Genomic DNA, 23403 nt, shown 5'->3' with positions numbered 1-23403 from the left:
TGTTATCCCTTTTTCTGGTTTTCCCTCTGAAAACCCCCATCCCATCCCCCCTCCTCCTGCTTACCAACCCAGCCACTCCTGCTTCCCTGACCTGGCATTCCCCTACACTGGGGCATCGAGCCCTCTCAGGACCAAGGGCCTCTCCTCCCTTTGGTGTTCAACGAGGCCATCCTTCTGCTACATATGCAGCTGGAGCCATGGGTCCCTCCATGTGTACTCTGTTCTTATGGGTACTTAGGTCACGAAACTGTAAACTGTGGAGACAAACATGAAAGGAGAAAAACTTTGGAGACAGGGTCTCAAGCTGAGGCGTGTAGCGGTAGGTGACCTTGACATTCTGATCATCCTGTTTCTATTTTGAGGATGTAGAGATTGTAGACATGTACCCCCACATCCAGGTTATGAGGCAGTGAATAGTTACAACTAGGAGTTAGCAGGAGGTGACCTCTCTCCCGGCTGAGCTGCATACGAATCATTTCTAATGTGGTGGTAAGGGTGCAATAAATGTACTGAAGATTGGGCAAAAATTAAAACCATCTTCACAAGAGAACTCACATTTAAATTAAGATACATAGAAAGCTATAGTTTATCTGGTTGTAATGATCCTGGGATTACACAGCGAAAGAATGAAGAAGGCTTAGAAATATAAAAACCGTTGTTTCTCAAGTGAGGACCATGATATATTTGTTAGGGACACAAATCTCTGGCTTGATAAATTCAATCAGGAGTACAAGCCTTCCTAGATTCTTTTGACCCACCATCATGTCCTTCACAAAACCTGGCTGTTGCTTTCCTTCTTCTATCCTCAAATTCAACCCCATAGTAGAATAGTGGCAAGATGTTGCATTTTGTCTGAAGTAGAGAAAGCCTATAGTATTGAAAGCACTGTGTTTCTGAAATCATTGCTTGCACAGTCAGCAACAAAGGACTTAGAACGAGCTCCCGGGTAGGAAGCCTGTAAGCCTATGAGCAAGTGCCCCAGAGAGCCCCTCCAGACAAGCTGCAGAAGCCAAGAAATCAATCTGGGCACTGCTACCTTAGCTCCTGTCGCTCCCCTCCAGCACTCCAAATTGGTTAGTAAAACTTTACAGTAATTGGCAACAAAGGCAGCTGAACAAAAGAACATAATCCACATGGACTTTTTACCTGTTATCGTATAAAAATTCTCTTTGGCAGAATTTATTATAGTACTAATGCCGGGTATATGATGCATGTGTTTGTTGATTTTTCTCAAACTCTATCTTCAAGGCTTATAAAAATGAGAATAAACTTAACATCCCTGAAAGACATATTCATAATAAATTACTGCTTGGAAACTGCAGTTTTCGAGTTTAATTGCCTCGTTCCTCTCTATAAATCTATATTGTCTCACTGTATGAGAAGAATAAATGAGAGGTAGGATTCAGAACTCATGTGCTGTATGAACTTAATGCCAAGGAGACTATTGTATTTCACTCCTGAATTACCGTACAACAATTGCTTATGTGTTAATTAAGTCAATTCAGGGAAAGGAAATAGTTGGAAACAATATTTGTTGGTGAATAAGTTACCAGATTTGAATAAACAACACCAATTTAAAATTGTGTTTGAAATTTAGTGTTAGAAAAATCTCTTCTATAGCAACATGTAGCTGCTAATATTATCAGTGTTGTTATTTTGATATAAGTCAGTAGGAAACTGATCTAATTATTATTGGTTTCGTCTTCCTTTGTGTGAATAGCTGTGGTATCCACAGTGACATGGTATCTGAAACATTTCTCTTTTTAGTCTATTTTTTTTAGTAACAAGAAATATCCAGGCACCATCTTAGGTGCTTATTTTAATATTTAAATTCTATGTGATATCTATTAAGTTCTAAGATACTACCTAGCTTTCTAAGTATATAAGAAGTAGTTGCTTCAGTTGGCCAAAGCATCTATTAGACCATGTCATGTCAAGAATGAGCAATTTTATATAACATTTTTATGTGATATTAACCATTATAAATTAGAGCTCTAGGCAAGCTTAATAAGTTTGGTACCTTTGAGATACATGTTATGTTTTATATTGCATCTTTATTATTATATTGAATATCATTTGCTCATGTCCAATAAGAAAGACAAGCCCAAATGTATATTGATTCTATTCTTTTAACTTAAATGATTGGAAGATGTTTGAGATGCCTTGTTTTCTGTAAGCTCTGTCACTATCTTTTCCTCCTTACGGAAGGCATTGGCATATATTCAGCTAGGTTTCACAATTCACTGTTTTGGTCAGAATAGTTCAGCAGAAAATGTCCAAGGTTTTCTTTTGTTGCTATATTCCTAGCATTTATTTTCTCACCCTTAAGCCATTCCATGTACTTCTCCTAGAATATTTATGCATCTAATAGGACATCAAGAACGCGATTAGATCAATCATGTAATGAGTTTGTAAACTGACATCTGGAAAATAGGGTACTAATTTAGATGCTTATTGACTAATTTCAAGTCTTGAAATATTAAGCTTTATTTTCAGTTTGGTTTTAGGTGAATTGAAGTGTAACTATCAACAATTATTTTTTCAAAGTAAAATTATTATTATTATTATTATTGAAAGTTATATATATATATATATATATATATATATATATATATATATATATGATCTTTGGAAATGTTAGTATTTCTTCACACTATAAAAATAAATTTGACTGACAATTTTCGAATTTATTTTTATAGTGTGAAGAAATACTAACATTTCCAAAGATCATATATATATATGTGTGTATATATATATATATACATATATATGTATATATATATAATTTTCAATAATAATAATAATAATTTTACTTTGAAAAAATAATTGTTGATAGTTACACTTTAATTCACCTTAAACCAAACTGAAAATATAGCTCAATATTTCAAGCCATTCTTTTGCTGTGCCTAAACAATACTGTGGGTTTCTTCACACTATCACAGACTTTCCATTGGTTCTAGACTTGGAAATATTGGTTAAATGCACATTTCAAACACTGCACCAGCACACACTGTATGGGGATTATTAATTCTAAGAGAGGGAATTTATAGTTTCAGAATTTTTTATGTGTCTGTAATCTGAGATACACAGATTAGTGAGATAAAATTAGAACATAAAAAGTACTGTAGTAGCAAAATTCCATGTCCTTCAAGTCAGCATGATAAAATCTTTTGCCTTGAAATTTTATGTTACCTGGGACATGAGTCATCTCCTTTTAAGTACATCCATCCTCTACACAGCACTCATTCCTAAGTCACTAATAATCTATGTTTTTTGTGTTGTTGTTGAGTCACATAGTTTATGTACAAATAATTTGCTTTAATAACTGCCCCAAAGCACAGCAATCACACTTAAACTTTGTATATTTCATTATTACAATATAATGTGGTTTCTAAAATGCAAAGTGAAATGTTTGTCACAATAATATACATGTATATATTAGAAAAGAATATATGCAGATGTTTTTCAATGCAACATAGGTTAACACCTTTAATAAAATCATTATCAATAACGTCATGTCAAAGCTGAATTTAATACAGCTAATGTATTAACATCCTATGTCAGCTTAACTGACCTTAAGCATGTTCAGAGAACTTGTATTAAGTTATAAATAGATCAAACCATGCAAGAGAAGGTCTACTGTGTAATAAAGCATGGGATGTTTTATGTATTTACTAAATACTAAAATTATAAATTAGAATGTAACATGTAAATTCTATATCATCATGGCCAAATTCTTAGTTTGGACCACTGTAAGTTTATGATTATGGGCAGTGTTCAATTTTACCTGCTGCTTCAGGAATTTTGGGCCTCTGAGAATTTTCAAGCAATTGGGAGAAGAACAATTAGAGATTTGAGTTTTTGACATTGCTGAGTCTTCTTAAATGTTGGGACATATTTTGGCCATTTACCATGAAGATTACACTAAAGTCAGGAAAAGTGTCACCATTGTGAACACCTAAATATGAGCTGAGCAGCGATGACACCAAACTGCGCATGCCAAATTGGATGAGGAAAGCCCCACGTGGCCTTAGTCCTACACAAGGAACTGCAGAAACCTGGGGCTGAAGGAGGTGGTCTTCCCTAGAGAAGAGCATGGCAGTTGTTCACTGAAATGCCATATGGTCAGCCCTAAAACATATGTACGAGTAGCATAATATATACTCAACAGGTTATATTTTGTTATATATATCAAAATATTTAACTATATATATGTATATGTGTATTATTATAACAATATGTATATATAAAACAATATATATGTAACAATATATATACATATATAAACATATATATGCATATGTATATTATATACTTATAATACACACAATATAATGTGCAAATATATGTACATTTATCTATATCTCTATCTGTATCTGAATCTGTATCTGTATCTATATCTATATAAATACATACAAGCATATATATGTGATGTCTTGAACATATCATTTATGTATATAATATATACACCACATATATATGAGATGTATGTATATGAAAATGCACACATGCATTCAATAACAGTGAAAAAAGAGATCATCCATTAGGAGAAGTGCAGGGAGGGGTACATGGGAGGATTGGGAGGGAGGAAAGGTAAAAAATAAGTGTTGTAATTAAATTATAATCTCCAAAAATAAACAACAGAAGCACAATGTGCAAATTCCTAGGATTCTAGAGAAAATGGCACTTCACAGATAGACATGAGGAGGGCAACATGGTTGAGTGAAGATACTTCCTCTCAAGACTGGAGATTTGAATGTGATCGCTGAGACCCACATGCAGAATGAGGAACCTGACTCCCACAAGTTGTCCTCTGAATTCTACATGTCGATATGACATGTGTTCTCTTCTACTTGTGGAATAAATGGATAAATACATAGAAGAATAACCTTCCAGGGACTAGCTCATAGTATACTTCTACGGGAAAAACAATTGACTAAGTGAATCAAGCTGTATTTTATTACTGATGATAACAAGGCTGCATTTACAGAACAACACTGTCCGTGTTGTATGCAGAGAATATGGTCAAAAGTGAGTATCCCAGTATCTGATAAATATGGCATCCTTTCTAGAAAATGCTTCAGTTCTAGTGATTACATGCCTGGCAATGAGTGGATTCCACAGTCTTAAAAAATCAGAATGCAAAAGTAAAGTCAGACAATAGAAATATTAGCCCCCCATATACAACCATGTTTGTTCCTTTGAAGGGTTTTTGAAACTGCTGAGGCACCAGATAATTTCCAAATAATCTCAAAATCTTTAAAACATTTAAAAAATATTAATACTCCAGAACAACTGGAGAGGGACTTTTCAAAAGCTGTTCCCTGTGTGTGGGATATGTTCTTTTGGTGGGGCTGCCTTATCTCACCTCAGGGGAGAAGATGCACCTAGTCTCACAGACACTTGATGTACCAGAGTGGCAGGATACCCAGAGGGGGCCTCATCAGCTCACAGGACAAGGGGATGAGGTGGAGATCAAAATGAAGGAAAGGATTGTGGGAGGGCGTGGCCAGGACGTAGGCATTGAGCAGGATATAAAGTGAATAAGTAAAAATAAATAAATAAGTCAGAAATTAAAATATTTTAAGTGAATATTAGCTATCCATTATATATTTTCTTTGTATAATACTTTACCTTAGCATTTTTAGCTTGTAATTTTTTAAAATATTTTTATTTTCTATATTCTTTGTTTACATTCCAAATGATTTCCCCTTTCCTGGATCCCTCCTCCCCATATGTCCCATAAACCTTCTTTTCTCCATCCATTCTCCAATCACCTCCCTCTTTTTTCTCTGTCCTTATATTCCCCTCCAATGCTAGATCAATCCTTTCCATGATCAGGACCCTCTCCATACTTCTTCATGGGAGTCATTTGTTATGCAATTTGTGCCTTGGGTATTCAGGGCTTCTGGGCTAATTAATATCCACTTATCAGAGATTGCATTCCATATGTATTCTTTTGTGATTGGGTTACCTCACTTAGCATGATATTTTCCAGATCAAACCATTTGCCTAAAAATTTTGTGAATTCATTGTTTCTAATTGCTGAGTAGTATTCCATTGTATAAATATACCACATTTTCTGTATCCATTCCTCCTTTGAGGGGCATCTGGGTTCTTTATAGCTTCTGGCTATTATAAATAAGGCTGCTATGAACATAATGGAGCATTTGTCTTTATTGCATGCCGGGGTACATATTTTGTTATCTTAATTTTTATAGCTATTTTAGCTGACAAATAATTTTGTATATTTATGATGATCACTGTAATGCTCTAAGAACTGACCTGAGGTTGTTGTGGCAATTGCTGTTGAGAAGTTACCCAGTGGTGCTAGAAGAAAGCAAAGTTGATTTGATACTCAGATTTATGACATAAATTCATTGTACATCATTGTTATAGTTTAAGTCAGTTTAATGCTGTAAGAACTAACCTGAAGTTGTAATAATTGCTGTTGAGAAGTTATCCAATGGCTCTAGAGGAAAGCAAAGTTGTTTTGATACTCAGGTTTATGAATAAATGTAATGTAACAGTTTAAGTTAAAGTGATGCTGTAAGAACTGACCTGAAGTTGTTGCAGCAACTGCTGTTGATAAGAAGAAAGCAAAATTGGTTAGATCCTCAGATTTATGATATAAATTTATTGTAAATCATTGTTACAGTGTGAATTGCTTTTCCTGTTATCTGTCTTGTTGTAGAGGTGGTTGTCGCATTTTTAGCACCTATAGTAGATATACTATTAATCCTGATGTTTGGCTGACAGTGAACTGAGAAGATAAGTGACCTTAAAATAATCATCACATAATTTAATAAAATGTTGTAAGTACTATTTAATGTTTCATTCAATGAGGCTGGAGAGATGACTCAGCAGTTACGAGCACTTGTTACTCTTGCAGAAGACCTAGGTGGCTTTCTCAGTACCGACATGGTGGTTCCCATCCCTCTATAGCTCTAGGTACCAGGAATTATATATGACTTAAACCTCTTCTGACCTTCATAGGTACTGAGCATATCTCTAGTGTGAACACAGATATGCAGACAGAACAGTCATTCATAGAGAACAATAAATAAATAAGATGAATGCATCTAAAATATAATATTTCATATAATTTTAGCTTATTGTGATCCATTAGTGTATATCAATTCAGATCTCCCCTTTTTATCCAAATATAAGGATAAACCCTGCATGATTCTTTAAAAAATTTACAGTTATTAATCAGTTGCTGAATGACTGTACAGTTATGGGGTTCAATATGAGGTGGCCACATTGTACTGTTTACTACAGACCTCACCTGAAGTCAGTGCAGGAACTATTGAGATGAGAACCCAAGATGCTTTCAGAAACTAAAACTAAATTGACAACTGATTTTAAAATAGGCTGTAGAACATTGGATTTTTTTGGAATATTTGTCTAAGGACATTTTTTTTTTATTATTCCTTTCTTGACAGATCTCATGCTGTCCTATTTATTATCTGGCTTTGATGTCTTGGGTGAATTTCTAATAACTGAGTAATCTACTAGCATAATTTCCAAAAGCTAAGTTTCCTCTCTTTTATATTAATTTAAGAAAAGGATCTATTCATGCTATAGTTGTATAGAATGATTTGTATTCAACTACTAGATTTTGCCATTCTTAGGAAATGTTTTTCACTAATGTATTTGATGATGTCAATCTCAAAACACTGGTACACATAATATTTACTGGAAATAAATTATTGCTTCAGTATGAATTATTTTCTCCTCCTTATGACTTATTTTAATTACCGTTTCCCCTCCCAATCTCCTCCCAGAATGTCTCCACTCACTCAAACTATTCCACACCCTTTCTTTCTTCTTCTTTAGGAACTAAACAAGCAACTAAATAATAAAATAAGATATAATTATTTGGTTCTTTTTCTGTTTTTTTCACTTTGTTCTTCATTTTTTGGGAGGAATTTTTCTAGAATTAAGACACCCAAATATATATAAGAAAATAAAGCATGTCTCTCATGAAAAATGTTTTTGTCTTCAAGCTTAAAGACATGAAATTAGTCCTTGGAATCCACAAGATGGAAGGAGAGTTTTCCTAGACTTTGGCAAGTGCACCATTAACAGGTACATAAATACATACACTTACAGAGAGAGAGAGAGAGACAGAGAGAGAGAGAGAAAGAGAGAAAGAGAGAGAGACAGACAGACAGACAGACAGACAGACAAAGACAGAAACATAAACATACATATGAAAATGAATATACCCATGCATTTAAATACACATCCACAGTTACACACACAGGCACACAGAAACATAAAAAACACATTCACTCAAAAATCATAAATAAAATAAATAACAATATTAAGGCTGACCTGAAGTTGTCATAGAACTGCTGGTTGTTAGCTTATCTGTAAAGACAAGTGAAATTAAAATAATTATTAGATATTTTAGACTGGTTATAAGGAATTGATTGTATAATATTTCAACTAAGAAAGTTCAAGTATATTTGGACTATTTTTATTTATGTTAGATATGCTCTGATTCTAATAAAATGTTTTAGATTTTATTTTGAGCCTTTACAATTATTTTAGTTTAAGGTAATTTTGAGAATTTATGGGATTCAATATGATGCTTTTGATTCATAACTACAGAGTGAGATGACAGCGTTAGATTGATAAACTAAGTTTAAATACTTAGTACTCATTGGTTTTCAAAATATTACTATGTATGTTTTAGACTTTCTTGTACTCTTTTATTTCTAAAGAGATGATGTTATTCAATGGGCACTAAGCTAATGTCAGGAGTCACTAATCTTTTGCCTATGAGCTAAAAGTTTCCAAACTGTATACAAGTAGGAGACATGATATCTGATCTCATAGTCTAACACTGGCATTTCTTTCTTTTTAAACAAGATTTACTTGTGATTTATGTGCGGGAGTGTCTTGACTCCATGTCTACTTGTGCACTGAGTGCATATGTGGGGTGTGAATGGAAGCCAGAAGGCTCTGGATCACCTGGAACTTGGATTACTACTTAGGTCTTTGCCAGAACAGTAATTACATTTAACCATTGAGCTATCTCTCCCTCCACCTGTTTATTCTTTTATGTCATTTAAGTGTGAAAAAGTTCACTTCCCTAACAGGTCTGCCCCAAAACTAAATGATGTAATGATTGGCCCCGTTATGTACTAGTCTTAAATATTGTGGAAATATCAAGATTATGGAAGACATTAAGAGTATTATCTTTATAATCTTATAACGATTTCCATTTCTTTATGGTATGTAGTTACGACTGACATTTAGGATAACTCCTGCAATGCTCAAGTTTAGTAATCACACAATTTTTAAGACCCTCATTTCAAAGAATTTATAAAACAAGGTGCCTGTTGTATTTGGTAGTTGCCAGAACTACAATGAGTTTTCAGATTTCTGGTTACTAATTAATACTTTTTTCCATTACGAATTAATTTTACATTTTAAGGTAACTAGTCTTAGTTGTACAAAAATCAATCCATCATTTCTCAAAGAGATTTTTTCCAATAGCAATGTTACCTTGATGAGACAAGAGAAAGCTTTAAATATTATAAGCCAAAATAAAAATTTAAATGAAAGAGACAGAATTGTGCTGATGTGGATAAATTAGCATTAGAGTTTGGTTTTACTTTCTGAAAAGGTAATACATTTCCTCAATGATAATTTTAAAAGTGTTATCTCTAGGGTCTCATTACATGGGTCAGGTGTAAAATATAGACCTGGGTCACCATATAGAGTTTAAAATAAAACAGAAGTATCAAACTTAGAAATATCTTTACTTGGCATAAATAACTAGATATTATTAAGTTTATAATATTCTCAGCTATATTACTTTTAACCAGAATATGACTTTATTTTTTTTAATTAGGTATATTCTTTATTTACACTTCAAATGTTGGACCCTTTCCTGGTTTCCCCTCCCCTGAAAATCCTGTAAGCGATCTCCCCTTCCCCAATCAACCCACCCTCGCTTCCCTGTCCTGGCATTCTTCTACACTATGGTCTCAAGTCTTTTCAAGACCAAGGGCCTCTCCCCCATTTGGTGTCCAACAAGATCATCCTCTGCTGCTGGTGTGTCTGGAGCCATGGATAACTCAAAGTGTACTCTTTGGTTGATGGTTTTATCTCTGGAAGCTCTGGAAGTACTGGGTGACTTATTGCTGTTCGTCCTATGGCGCTGCAAACCCATATTTTAAAATGAAACCTACATATCATAGTTAACTGCAGAAAGAAAATATAGTATTCTACCATGTCCTGAAGTTTGATGATCACTGAGTTGTGAGCAGGTAAAATGGTAGAGTCAGCAATGTGCCTGTCATGAAAGCATGAGGAACTGAATCCAGATCCTCAGGACTTCTCAAAATGTTGGGTCTGACCAGGCAATGGGAGCACACCATTAATACCAGATCTTGAGAGATAAAGACACGTGAGTCTCTGAGTTAGTGGCCAGCCTGGCCTACAGAGTGAGATCTAGGACAGCCAAAGCTACAGAGGGAAAAACACCTGTTTTGAAACACCCCACCCTTCACAAAAATCAGGCCTGATTGTGTACATATGTAATCCTAGACATAGTGTGTGAGGAAAGGCAGGCGGGTCCCCAGAAACTTGCTGTCCTGCTTATCTGGCCAATATTTTTGTCTCAAAACATAAGATTGAAAGAAATATGCAAGGCAGCATTCTTCAAAATCAGGTCTATATCTATATGTTCACAGACATGACTGTGCACTCACAAGTAAACACACACACATACACACACACACACACACACACACACACACACACACAATGCTATAAATACAAATACTGACCTGAAGTTGTTACAGGGAGCACTGTTGTGAAGTCACTCAAGGATGCTAGAAGAAAGTAAAGATAATTTTATACTTGTCTTTATAAGTGTATCATAAGTCATTGTGTACAGTTTGAATATTTCTTCAAAGGGCATGTATATTTTTGAGTTCCAATTTATTTGTTCTCATACTATTCCTATTCATTATGTGGCTATGCTACTTTAGATATAATTTTAGTAAGTATGTAATCAATTTATATAACTTATCTAAGGTAAGTTTCCTTTGTTCTGAATCAATTCATAAAAAGTATCCAGTCATTCCTGCTATAGTTATATGGGATAGTTTATATTCAACTAACCTAACAAAAACCTATGAGACTTTGCCATTCCCAGGAATAATAATAATCAATTTAAAGATTAAATATATTTGAAAAATTGTATAATGCAAATATTAAATGTAAATATCAAAAGTTAAGCTTAGTGTGTTTATAGACATGTTGTAAGATAACCAGTAAATCAAATACAACAACTTTGTCTTGAGACTGTTCTTGAGTAACTTCTGCAAAATAGTTTGTGGTGTGTGTAAGACAGACTAAAGTCAACTCAAGAAGATATAATTTACAGTATCTGATTTATTTTTTACCATAAATTTTATCTTTCAAGTTGTGCAAGTTTATGGACACAATAAGATTAATTTTAGCACATCTGCCAAATAGTTTGTCAGAGACTACTGACAGGAGGAACACACATTAGAGAGAAAATAAAATTTACTCAGAAAAAAATCGAGAGTTACTTTTCAATCATATAACTATTATAAGCAATAGTGATGATCAAGAAGAAAAACAGTGCTCTCAAAAGGCCTGGGCCAGTGCTCTTTATGATGAGTAATTAGAAATAAGGCACTGGGAAGATAGAAAAGCAAAGAAAATTACTACTATCCATAACTAAATTAAACAGACTATAAATACTTTTTGAAATGAACTGAAAGAGAACTAGAATAAAATATAACATAATTATAAATATATTAATAATTATCAGCATATTAATATATTGATAATTATTAATATATTATAATATTATATGATATATAATATATTAATATACATGTTAATTTTGATTGTTGATGTGATAAGATAAACAACTGAAGGGAGGAAAGGTTTATTTAGTCTCATGGCTTCAGAAGGTTCAGTTCTAGGTGACTAGCACTACTGCTTCTGTGTAAAAGATGAAGTTGGACAATTATAGTAGAAGGAAATGATTCAGTTTGCTTTTCCTGTTGTTGTTATAAACAACATGACCAAAAGCATCTTGGACAAGAAAGTGTTTATTCCTACTCATTGTCTATGGAGCTCAGGACAAGAACTTGGGGGCTGGAACTGAAGCAGAGGCCACAAGAAAACTCTGCTTTCTGATCGCTTGCTCAGCTCTGTGTCTTAAACAGTCCAGAGCCATCTCTCCAGGCTTGGCATCAACTACCAGGGGCTGATTGCTCCTCCATTAATTAACAAGAAAATGCCCACATACATGACCACAGGCAGATACAATTCCTGAACTGAAATGTTTTCCTTGCTCAACTATCTTTTTTTTATATTTTTTATTATTTTTTAATTTATTGATATATTTATTTACATTTCAAATGATTTCCCCTTTTCTGGACCCCCACTCCCCAAAAGTCCCATCAGTCCCCTTCCCTCCCCCTGTTTTCCCACCCAACCCTTCCCACTTCCCTGTTCTGCTTTTGCTCTATACTGCTTCACTGAGTCTTTTCAGAACAAGGGGCCACTCCTCCGCTAAGCTGACAGCTGAAGATAACTGTGACATTGAATCTATATATTTTACAAAGTCACAAAAGCAGCTTACTTTCTTCAAGCATGCCAGAACTCCTAATAGCACACTCAATAAGCAGTTCATCGATGAGTTAATCCATTGGTTAGTTTAGCATTTTCCTGAGCCAAATATCTCTCTGATATTGTATGAATGAAAGACCGACTCTTTAATGGGACCCATTTAAGGGAAAATTTCATATACAAAATTAGTGGTTCAGGGGACATATTGTCTGGGTGTTAAAGACTATTTATTATTTTGTATAATTGTGTGTGTATGATTGTATGAGTATGTATGAGTGTGTGTGTTAATATGTTTGTGTGTGCTGTGTGTATGTGTTATGTGTGTTTTGTGTGAATGATATGTGTAGAGGGCACATTTATAGGAATCAGAAAACAATGTTTGGAGTCGATACTCTCTTTTCACTTTAGCTTCAGGAGGCTTAACTCAAGTTGTCTGCCATGCTCTGCTGCTTGCTGGGCCATCCATCTCCCCAGCATCTCCATGTTACCTTTCACTCCGAAGCTTTATGCCTTTTGTTTATTCTTAGGATAAAAATGGTTTATTACTTTAAGAGTAAAATTAACTTTTTTTGGTAGAACACTGATTGGATTAAATTTATCAATCCCTCTTTTGTCTTCATTTCAATTTCAAATTAGACATTTGTCCCTGCCTCTTGACAGTAATCTCATAAGGTCTGTGACTCAATCATAAATTCTATAATTTGACTTCCTAATGAACGATTGAAGAAACTCAAAGTTAGGACGTGACAAGACTCACAGACATCTCTGCCCACTGACATTTTCAGAAGCCTTTTTTTATGTTTGATGGTTTCCAAACTTCTTTTCACTGATACTTCCGTTCAAATATTTCACTTTTCTCACCTAAATGTGTTACCTCAGGCGATCCGACATGCTCCTAATGCCAAGGACGATTCTCCTGCCTCGCTCCTATGTTGCTAGAATCTTAATTTCATAGCTTAATGATTCAAAGAAATCAAATAATGTTCACGGATACCTGTGATATCAATGCTGTTCAAATCAATATGGAGAGTGACCAGTTGGCTGGATTTATTTGCTTCAATTCCCTGAATCAGTTCTTCTTTCACATTTTCATCTGACACCCACTGAGTGAAAAAAAGGTCAAAAAGGGCGATGATGCTGCCATTTCTGCAAAGCAAAAGAAAAAGAAAGTAATGATAAAAGAGTATAATGTCTTCAGGTGATTTGTTCTCAGTTCAGCCAGAATGTCGGTAAAATGTGCTAGTTAGGTATCCTATCCTCCATCTTCATTATGCCCGTGGAAAGCCTAGTAACCCCTGCTCTGCAACACGATTTGCAAGATGGCTTTCCTAAAATGAAGACATAAGAATGAATGTAATAGATGCGGCAAAGTACTATCCTAATTGAAGAAAAGGACAATTAGAAACTGTCAATTTTTTTTTCCAAGAAGATAAATGCTGACCTACAGGCAGCAATGGCCTCCCTGTTCAGTAGGGACCCAGTAAAACAGTGATGGTCCCCAGTCTCTTGTGTCAACTTAAACAGTGTCTGATTGTTTTACTATTGGAGGGACTGGAGTGTGTGGTTTTGTAATGTGTCTGGTGGGTTTTTGTGTCAAGACAAATCTGACACTGTTTTACTTGCTTCAAATAAATTATATACATTTTCAAAAGGCTGGATACTAAGATTCTGTGAAAGTCTGCCCTAAGTTTTCTTAATTTTTTCTTTGCTTAATCTATATGTTTAAAAATATGTCATAATTTTGATGGCTGGAAAGAACACAAACATACATGGAATTACTGGACACTCAGGATATTTATCCTTCTGACTAATAATTTTATTGCCTACATAATTTGCCACACTAGTACTATTCAACCATGTGGCCCTAAATTTGTTCTTATTTTAAACCCCTTTCCGTATTTTACAGTTTTAAGGGTATTTTTTTTCTGTTACATTGTAGAAAGGATTTGAAAAAGAAATGGTCCAGTAAGCTCCTTAAGACTGACCATGGAGAGTCAGCCCTGACATGGGGCTGTTGCTGATAATGCAAAGATTGCACTCTTGCAACCTTGATATCTCCAAGGTAATGAGCATCCCCAAAGACTTTGTTGCCCCTGAAAAATTTCATTATCTACTTTTTCTGCTGGAACCTAGAGTGAAAGTTATTTGTCCCTTCCATGATTGTGTGCCGAGAACAGGAAGTTTCTGGAAGACCACAGTAATTCACCATTTCACAAGACATGGTGTCCCCTTTTCCTGGTTGCATTCGTATGCAGGCGCACAGTTCAGCAGGAATTATTTCATTCCATGACTCTGGTTCTGCATTATTTAAATGATCAAGACACTTTGTTAAAATTATCTCACACTTCACTTCTATTAAGTTAATTATATGAAAACAGGAGGTTTAACTGTCCAATTATTTTCTTAATTCTCAATAACCAAATCTTATGAGAAGAACAGCATCTTGCTAATCAGTCAGAGGTCCTAAATGTTCACACATAAGAAACTCTTGTCTTTACTGTTTTTATTGTTTTTGCAATCTGGTCTTCAATACTACTTACGTTTTCTATGCCAGCTGACCACTGCTTTTGAAAATATTTATTTAATAACTTATTTTCTATGTACTTGTCAGTGTATTTTATGGCAGGCGTGTTGTGGGTGTGCTTACATGAGTGTAGGTGTGCGTGGAGACCAAAGAAGAAAGATGGATCTCCTGCTGATTGTGAGTCACTTGGTGTGGGTGCTAGGAACTAAATTCTGGTCTTCTGCAAGAGCAAGTGTATTTAATGCTGAGACATTTCCCTAGTGCCCTCAATCCTACTTTTGTTTGAGATTAGCTCTCCACTTGCAGGGAAAGAAGCTATCTTCTTTATTCATTTCTCAAGACTGGGTCATTATGAATTGAATGTGAAGACAGACAAGAGACCACTAGACTTTTATTTTTACATTAATAATAATAGTAGTAGCAGTAGTAGTAATGATAATAATAAACTACAGAGAAGTACTGCTTTAATTATTTGCCTATTTTTATGTCTATACATAACAGCCGGAATCAGAGAATCATTTGAGGACCATCTGGGGATCATTAGGCTAGCCATGCTGACAGTCATCTGCAGCATATTAAAAGAAATCAAACAGTTGCATGTTTTCTAATGCTGTCAACAGACCATTGAATTAACCTTCACAGAAACCAATACTCCTTATGATGTCAGAAAAATCAAACAAAAGTAAGGAAGACAAAACAAAACAATAATCCGTCCACTTTTTTTTAAATAAGATTTTTATTTTGTCCCTATATTAAATCATTCAACAATATTTTCTACCATGTATGTCAGGTACTGAAAGTATATTTGTAAAACTCAAAAGCTCATCTTAGCATCTGACATCCAAGCCTGGATGGCTTTACACTATGGTATTAGAATAATAACTGGCTAACAATTATTTTTTTTATAATATTTTTATTTGATATAATTTTTATTTACATTTCAAATGATTTCCTCTTTGCTGGCCCCCCCACTCCCCGAAAGTCCCATAAGCTCTCTTCCTTCCCCCTGTTCTCCCATCCACCCCTTCCCACTTCCCTGTTCTGGTGTTGCCCTATACTGCTACACAGAGTCTTTCCAGAACCAGGCCATCCTCCATTCTTCTTGTACATCATTTGATGTGTGAATTATATTTTGGGTATTCCAATTTTCTAGGCTTATATCCACTTATTAGTGAGTGCATACCATGATTAATCTTTTGAGACTGGGTTCCCTCACTTATTATGATGTTCTGTAGCTCCATCCATTTGTCTAAGAATTTCATGAATTCATTATTTCTAATGGCTGAATAGTACTCCATTGTGTATATATACCACATTTTTTGCAACCATTCTTCCATTGAGGGATACCTGGGTTCTTTCCAGGTTTTTGGCTATTATCAATAGGGCTGCTATGAACATAGTGGAGCACGTATCCATATTACATGCTGGGGAATCCTCTGGGTACATGCCCAGGAGTGGTATAACAGGATCCTGCAGAAGTGACGTGCCCAGTTTTTGAGGAACTGCCAGACTGATTTCCAGAGTGGTTGTACCAACCAAACCAGCAGTGGAGGAGTGTTCTTCTTTCTCCACATCCTTGCCAATACCTGCTGTATCCTGTGTTTTTAATCTTAGCCATTCTGACTGGTGTAAGGTGAAATCTCAGGGTTGTTTTGATTTGCATTTGCCTAATGACTAATGAAGTTGAGCATTTTTTAAGATGCTTCTCAGCCATCCGAAGTTCTTTGCATGAAAATTCTTTGTTTAGCTCTGCACCCCATTTTTAATAGGGTTACTTGGCTTTCTGGGGTCTAACTTCTTGAGTTCTTTGTATATATTGGATATTAGCCCTCTATCTGATGTAGGGTTGGTGAAGATCTTTTCCCAATTTGTTGGTTGCCAATTTGTCCTTTTGATGGTGTCCTTTGCCTTACAGAAACTTTGTAATTTTATGAGGTCCCATTTGTCTATTCTTGATCTTAGAGCATACGCTATTGGTGTTCTGTTCAGGAACTTTTCCCCTGTACCCATGTCCTCAAGGGTCTTCCCCTGTTTCTTTTCTATTAGCTTCAGAGTGTCTGGCTTTATGTGGAGGTCCTTGATCCATTTGGAGTTGAGATTAGTACAAGGAGGTAAGGATGGATCAATTCGCATTCTTCTGCATGCTGACCTCCATTTGAACCAGCACCATTTGTTGAAAAGGCTATCTTTTTTCCACTGGGTGTTTTCAGCTCCTTTGTCGAGGATCAAGTGGCCATAGGTGTGTGGGTTCATTTCTGGATGTTCAATCCTGTTCCATTGATCCTCCTGCCTGTCCCTGTACCAATACCATGCAGTTTTTAACACTATTGCTCTGTAGTATTGCTTGAGGTCAGGGATACTGATTCCCCTAGAATTTCTTTTGTTGAGAATAGTTTTAGCCATCCTGTGTTTTTTGTTATTCCAGATGAATTTGAGAATTGCTGTTTCTAACTCTATGAAGAACTGAGTTGAGATTTTGATGGGCATTGCATTGAATCTGTATATTGCTTTTGGCAAAATGGCCATTTTAACTATATTAATCCTGCCAATCCATGAGCATGGGAGATTTTTCCATTTTCTGAGGTCTTCTTCCATTTCCTTCTTCAGATTCTTGAAGTTCTTGTCATACAGATCTTTCACTTGTTTGGTCAGAGTCCCACCAAGGTACTTTATACTGTTTGTGGCTATTGTGAAGGGTGTCATTTCCCTAATTTCAATCTCAGCCTGCTTATCCTTTGAGTATAGGAAGGCTACTGATTTGCTTGAGTTGATTTTATAACCTGCCACTTTGCTGAAGTTGTTTATCAGTTGTGGGAGTTCTCCAGTGGAGTTTTTTGGGTCACTTAGGTAGGCTATCATATCACCTGCAAATAGTGATAGTTTGACTTCTGGGCATATACCCAGAGGATTGCCCAGCAGGCAATAAGGATACATGCTCCACTATGTTCATAGCAGCCATGTTTATAATAGCCAGAACCTGGAAAGAACCTAGGTATCCCTCAACGGAAGAATGGATGCAAAAAAAATGTGGTATATATACACAATGGAGTACTATTCAGCCATTAGAAACAATGAATTCATGAAATTCTTAGACAAATGGATGGAGCTAGAGAACATCATACTAAGTGAGGTAACCCAGTCTCAAAAGATTAATCATGGTATGCACTCACTAATAAGTGGATATTAATCTAGAAAACTGGAATCCCAAAAACATAATCCATACACAAATGATGTACAAGAAGAACGGAGGAGTGGCCTGGTTCTGGAAAGACTCAATGTAGCAGTATAGGGCAAAATCAGAACAGGGAAGTGGGAAGGGGGAGATGGGAGAACAGGGGGAAGGAAGAGGTCTTATGGGACTTTCGGGCAGTGGGGGGGCCAGAAAAGGGGAAATCATTTGAAATGTAAATAAAAATATATCAAATAAAATATATTAAAAATTGGTATCATTGACCTACAAAAAGTACATCAATGGAATAGATAATTGCCAGATGTCACTAGTAATGCTCTAGGCCTATGTGACATGTGAAAATCGTTTGTTCTATAAGGATGTCAAACAGTAACTCACCAAATCTGACTCTAATACCAAAATTAAATCAGGACCAAATAGATCATTTAAACAGCCCCATACCCCTAAAGAAATAGAATGGGTCATAGAAAGTCTTCCAACCAAAAAAATCACAGGACCAGATGGTTTCAGTGCAGAATTCTATCAGACCTTCAAAGAAGACCTAACACCAATACTCTTCAAACTATTCCACAAAATAGAAATGGAAGGAACACTACCCAACTCCTTCTATGAAGCCACAATTATGCTGATAACAAAACCACACAAAGATCCAATAAAGAAAGAGAACTTCAGACCAATTTCCCTTATGAACATAGATGCAAAAATACTCAATAAAATTCTTGCCAACTGAATCCAAGAACATATAAAAAAGGATCATCCACCATGATCAAGTAAGCTTTATCCCAGGGATGCAGGGATGGTTCAATATACGGAAATCCATCAATGCAATCCACTACATAAACAAACTCAAAGAAAAAAACCACATGGTCATTTCATTCGATGCTGAAAACGCATTTGATAAAATTCAGCATCCTTTCATGCTTAAAGTCTTGGAAAGAACAGGAATTCAAGGCCCATACCTAAACATATTAAAAGCAATATATATCAAACCGGTAGCCTACATCAAACTGGTAGCCAACATCAAACTAAATAGAGAGAAACTTGAAGCAGTCCCACTAAAATCCTTCCACCTTTTTTTTTGGGGGGGGAGGAAGGGTTTATTAAGCTTATACTTCTACATTGCTGTTCATTTTTTAAGGCTTTGATAATTTATAGACTTTTTAATTGGAAGTTAAAAAAAACATTATAAGTGGTATACAACTCTCAGGTTTCATCCCACCCTTAATGAGAAGGATGGTGACGATTAGAAGATGTCCATGATGCTTGACACTGGCCCCTATTTTCTCTAGATATACAAGCATTGACCTTGGATCAAAAGTGGAAACTTTATGCAGGGTTCTATGTCTTTTTAATCACAGATGAGGATAACCAGGTCTCTGCTTCTTAGAAGCCTATGTGTGTAATTTCTACCCTCATTTTTTCAAGACTTTAGTGAACTATTCATCATAAGGAACAAGACTGAGGCTAGTACATATATTTATTGTCTTGTATTGTTGTAAGAAATTTAGATATAAACTGAAGGAGAAATAGCTAGCTACTTGGATGTTTTTGCCAGTCAAAAAGCTATTTTGCTCCTATGTGCTTCTGATAGACACAGCTTCCTTCTCGCTACTCCTCTCTTCAGTTTCCCCCTTTCTCAGCCTCATTTTTTTTATCTCTTCCTTTTCTTCTATGTGTTCAGAATCCATGCCCTTTGCCAAAACATGACTGCTTAAGCATGAACTAAAAGTGGCTAGGATTTAATATGCTTTAAAAAATAAAGCATTAGTGCACAGAAATTTTTTATCTTCTCTCCTCAGCCCCATGGTTTCACTTTCTCTTTTGTCAAGCCAAAGATGATTTAAATGGTAATGAAATCTGCATCTTCTCTTTATATTTCCACATATTTAATTATACAAAACAATTGACTTCTGTGTTGCTTGAATCAGGAAGTAGAAGACACAGGCACAAGGTATTTAGGGCAAAGAAAATGCAATTCTGGGATTTCTTTCCCTTCACTGAGTTGTAACTAACTGGATTAATTCAACCTCAGGTGTAAACATACTTGTACGAAAGATATGTCTGTTTAGTTGTGAATAATATATTGCACTTAATAATTTATATCTGTGAGGATAAAGGTTCTGTATTACAAATACACATACAATTGTATTCTTTATACTTTATTCTCTTCTTCTGTGTAAATGTTGAGATAAGAAAGATATATGGTAGAAATCAAGGAAACAAAGATGTTTCAACTCATAAGCAACAGAAACTTATTTTTGGTAGTTTGTCAATGATCTGTATCTGTGCTGTGAGATTTGCTTTATTTATTAAGATAAATGAGAAAATCATTCCTTTAAGGAAAAATAATAGCCATTTTCAATTTAAAGTGCAGGATCTCTCTCTCTCTCTCTCTCTCTCTCTCTCTCTCTCTCTCTCTCTCTCTCTCTCTCTCTCTCTCTCTCTCTCTGTGTGTGTGTGTGTGTGTGTATGTGTGTGTGTGTGTGTGTGTTGAATTTTATAGCTAGATAAATCCTATCTTGTATGGAGAGATTGGATGTAATAGATCAAAATGTTTCTTATCTTATATATTCCTTAATGACGCTGATAACCTTTAGGGTTGCTGACTAAACACAGGCCTTTCCTTTGAGAACTTTGTGACTCATCTATGTGGAAAGGGCAAACTTAAAGTGCACATTGCCACAGAGGGTAAACAGCCCTTTATTAAAAGAGTCAACTGCTAATACTCTGTGAATCAAAACATTTTCCACAGAGCAGAATAACAGTATCCCCAAAAGAGAGGGAAAAAAAAACTTTTGCCTGTTCTTCAGACTGGTTAAACACACACACACACACACACACACACACACATGCATGCACATGGGCAAACACACACTTTAGAAAATGGCAAAAATACATTAATCAATTGTACAATACTTTTAAAGACTATTTTTGATATTCTTAGTAATATGTCATGTGAGGTCACTAAAACTGTAGTGTTTTAAAGGAGTTTTAGATATATATCTTTTCACAGTTTATACTGCTATGTAGAGGAGAAAGCAATCATCTCTGTTTCCTGATTTTATAATTTAAAAATTAAAATGCTTAAATCTAATGGTGATTTTGTTGCTTTTTCCTATGACTACAGATATTCTTCCATGATTATTTAAGATAGCCCTGAGGCTGAGGAGAGGCCACACAAGAATAGAGACTGGAATTCGAATCCCCAATGGCCATACAAATGCTATGAGGGCATTTACCTGCTATTTTCAATACCAACACTTAGGAGGCAGAGACGGTAAACCTGAGCTAGTCTGGGTTGAAATAAAAGAGTCTTATCACACACACACACACACACATACACACACACAAATAGCTCTGAATGGCTCCTTGTTTTCCTTACCCTTACTATATCTACCTTTTCCAGGTTATCGTTCCAAAGTATGTAACAAAACTCTGACCTTTCTTTTCCCATTAATCTTCCTTTGACCTTATGTTTTCCTAGGGACAATTTCTTTGCTGATGAGTTTAGTCACCATGAACAGGATTCTAAGTTGGAGAGAGGAGTCGGGCATTAATGGTACTTGTTGCTTTGGTAGAAGCTCAGTGTTACATTCCCAGCACCCACATTTCAGTTCAGAACAATGCATAAGTTCAATTCCAGGAGACACAGTGTCATCTTTCTTCTGACCTCTGTGGTCAGACCTTATGGTCTGCTAAGGAGAAAAACAAACAATTCCATCACATCCACCTTGAGGGTGGTATTTTGTATGATAGCTCGAAGTCTGAATGAGCTTGTGAGAGAAGTCCTAACTCAAAAAACAAAAAACAACAACAACAACAAAAAAAAAACAAAACAAAAAAACCACCAACACCACCAACAAAAGAGTCTTATTTAAGCACTTAAGCATCGATGGAGGTTCGGAGGTTCGTCATAGATTGGTGCCAGATGAGAAGGTAGGGGGTAAGGGTAGTCAGAGAAACAGGAATCCAGCTAAAGACAAACTACACTGAAGAATGAAAGAGGCTCTAGGGGTATCTACAAGACATGATAAGTCAGTGCAGATGCTAAAACAGAACAGGAAGAATAAATGAAATCTAAATGGGTGTCTGAATGGGTGCCTGAGACAGTACATGTGAACATGCCTGCACTTAGCATGGCAATACTATGAAGTCTTCATGAGCTGAACACCCAAGGGATGAGTTGTGAGTCAAACTCAGGCATCATGTGACAGCCTCCATCAAGAATGAAGATGCATAAACTGTGCACCAGGCTGAGGGTAATTAAGCCTCTTGCTAGTAACTGAAACTAGAAAGCAATGATTACTCAGTCGAATGTTTTCTGGATGTCTATCACCATTGTAACCATAGATTCCCAGTCTTTTCATAAATATTGCTGCAGGGAATCAATTTTATGTAGCGTGAATATTTTTCATGCTACTGAATGAACTTCCTTCTGAAGTTGTGAACATACTCCAGACAAAACAGCCAATCAAAATCTAGGCAACCTTATCTTAAAATTTCTTTTTGCACTATTATAGGGTGTGTATGCATACTATGCTATAAACTGCCACTTGGTAACATTATTAGACATTCCTTGAGGTGGATTCCTTGAGGTGAGCTCTTAAATATTTTCACTTCCTTAAAACATGTTTTAAATCAGCAACCTCATCACATTTTTAGAGTTATTTATTTTTAATTAATATTAAAGGCTGTATGAACTCATCAGTGGCCTCCTAGGTAAGTCTTGGTAGGTAGGATATTAAAAATTGTCTAAGCACCGTAAGCATAGGAAGGTAAATAATATACTGTCAGTACCTCAGCACAATAAAATGTCTTGATAGTGTTGGTTATGTGATCTCCTTAATAAAATGCTTTCTCAGTATCTCTTTTCTTAAAAGATATGCAAATTATCTGGTTCAAAGCATAGCTCCTTTGTGACTGTGATGAGCGAATTAGAAGCATTGGTGGATATTTACTGGTTCTTGTTAAGAAGACAAACTATTTATTTTAATTTTCATGGGTATGTTTTACATTCTTTGTGTATGTACATGGGAATGCATGTGTGTATGTTCTT

At 35.5% G+C, this 23403-nt stretch overlaps 1 protein-coding gene across 1 annotated transcript in view; it reads right to left on the bottom strand.

Annotated features, from left to right (window-relative positions):
* The window catches only part of Tmprss15 (transmembrane serine protease 15), a 123419-nt gene that overhangs the window by 94464 nt on the left and 5552 nt on the right, over nt 1-23403 (bottom strand). The window contains exons 4-7 of the mRNA XM_052158804.1: nt 13628-13779; nt 10809-10853; nt 8341-8376; nt 6286-6330 (exon numbers count right to left, since the gene is read on the bottom strand). Coding sequence (XP_052014764.1) covers nt 6286-6330; nt 8341-8376; nt 10809-10853; nt 13628-13779 — 278 coding nt within the window. The remainder of the gene's footprint in view (nt 1-6285; nt 6331-8340; nt 8377-10808; nt 10854-13627; nt 13780-23403) is intronic.

The sequence above is a fragment of the Apodemus sylvaticus genome, chromosome 15, assembly GCF_947179515.1.
Source record: "Apodemus sylvaticus chromosome 15, mApoSyl1.1, whole genome shotgun sequence".
Lineage (NCBI taxonomy): Eukaryota > Metazoa > Chordata > Mammalia > Rodentia > Muridae > Apodemus > Apodemus sylvaticus.
Note: the sequence above shows the minus strand (reverse complement) of the source record. Positions and strands in the feature narration are given on the sequence as shown.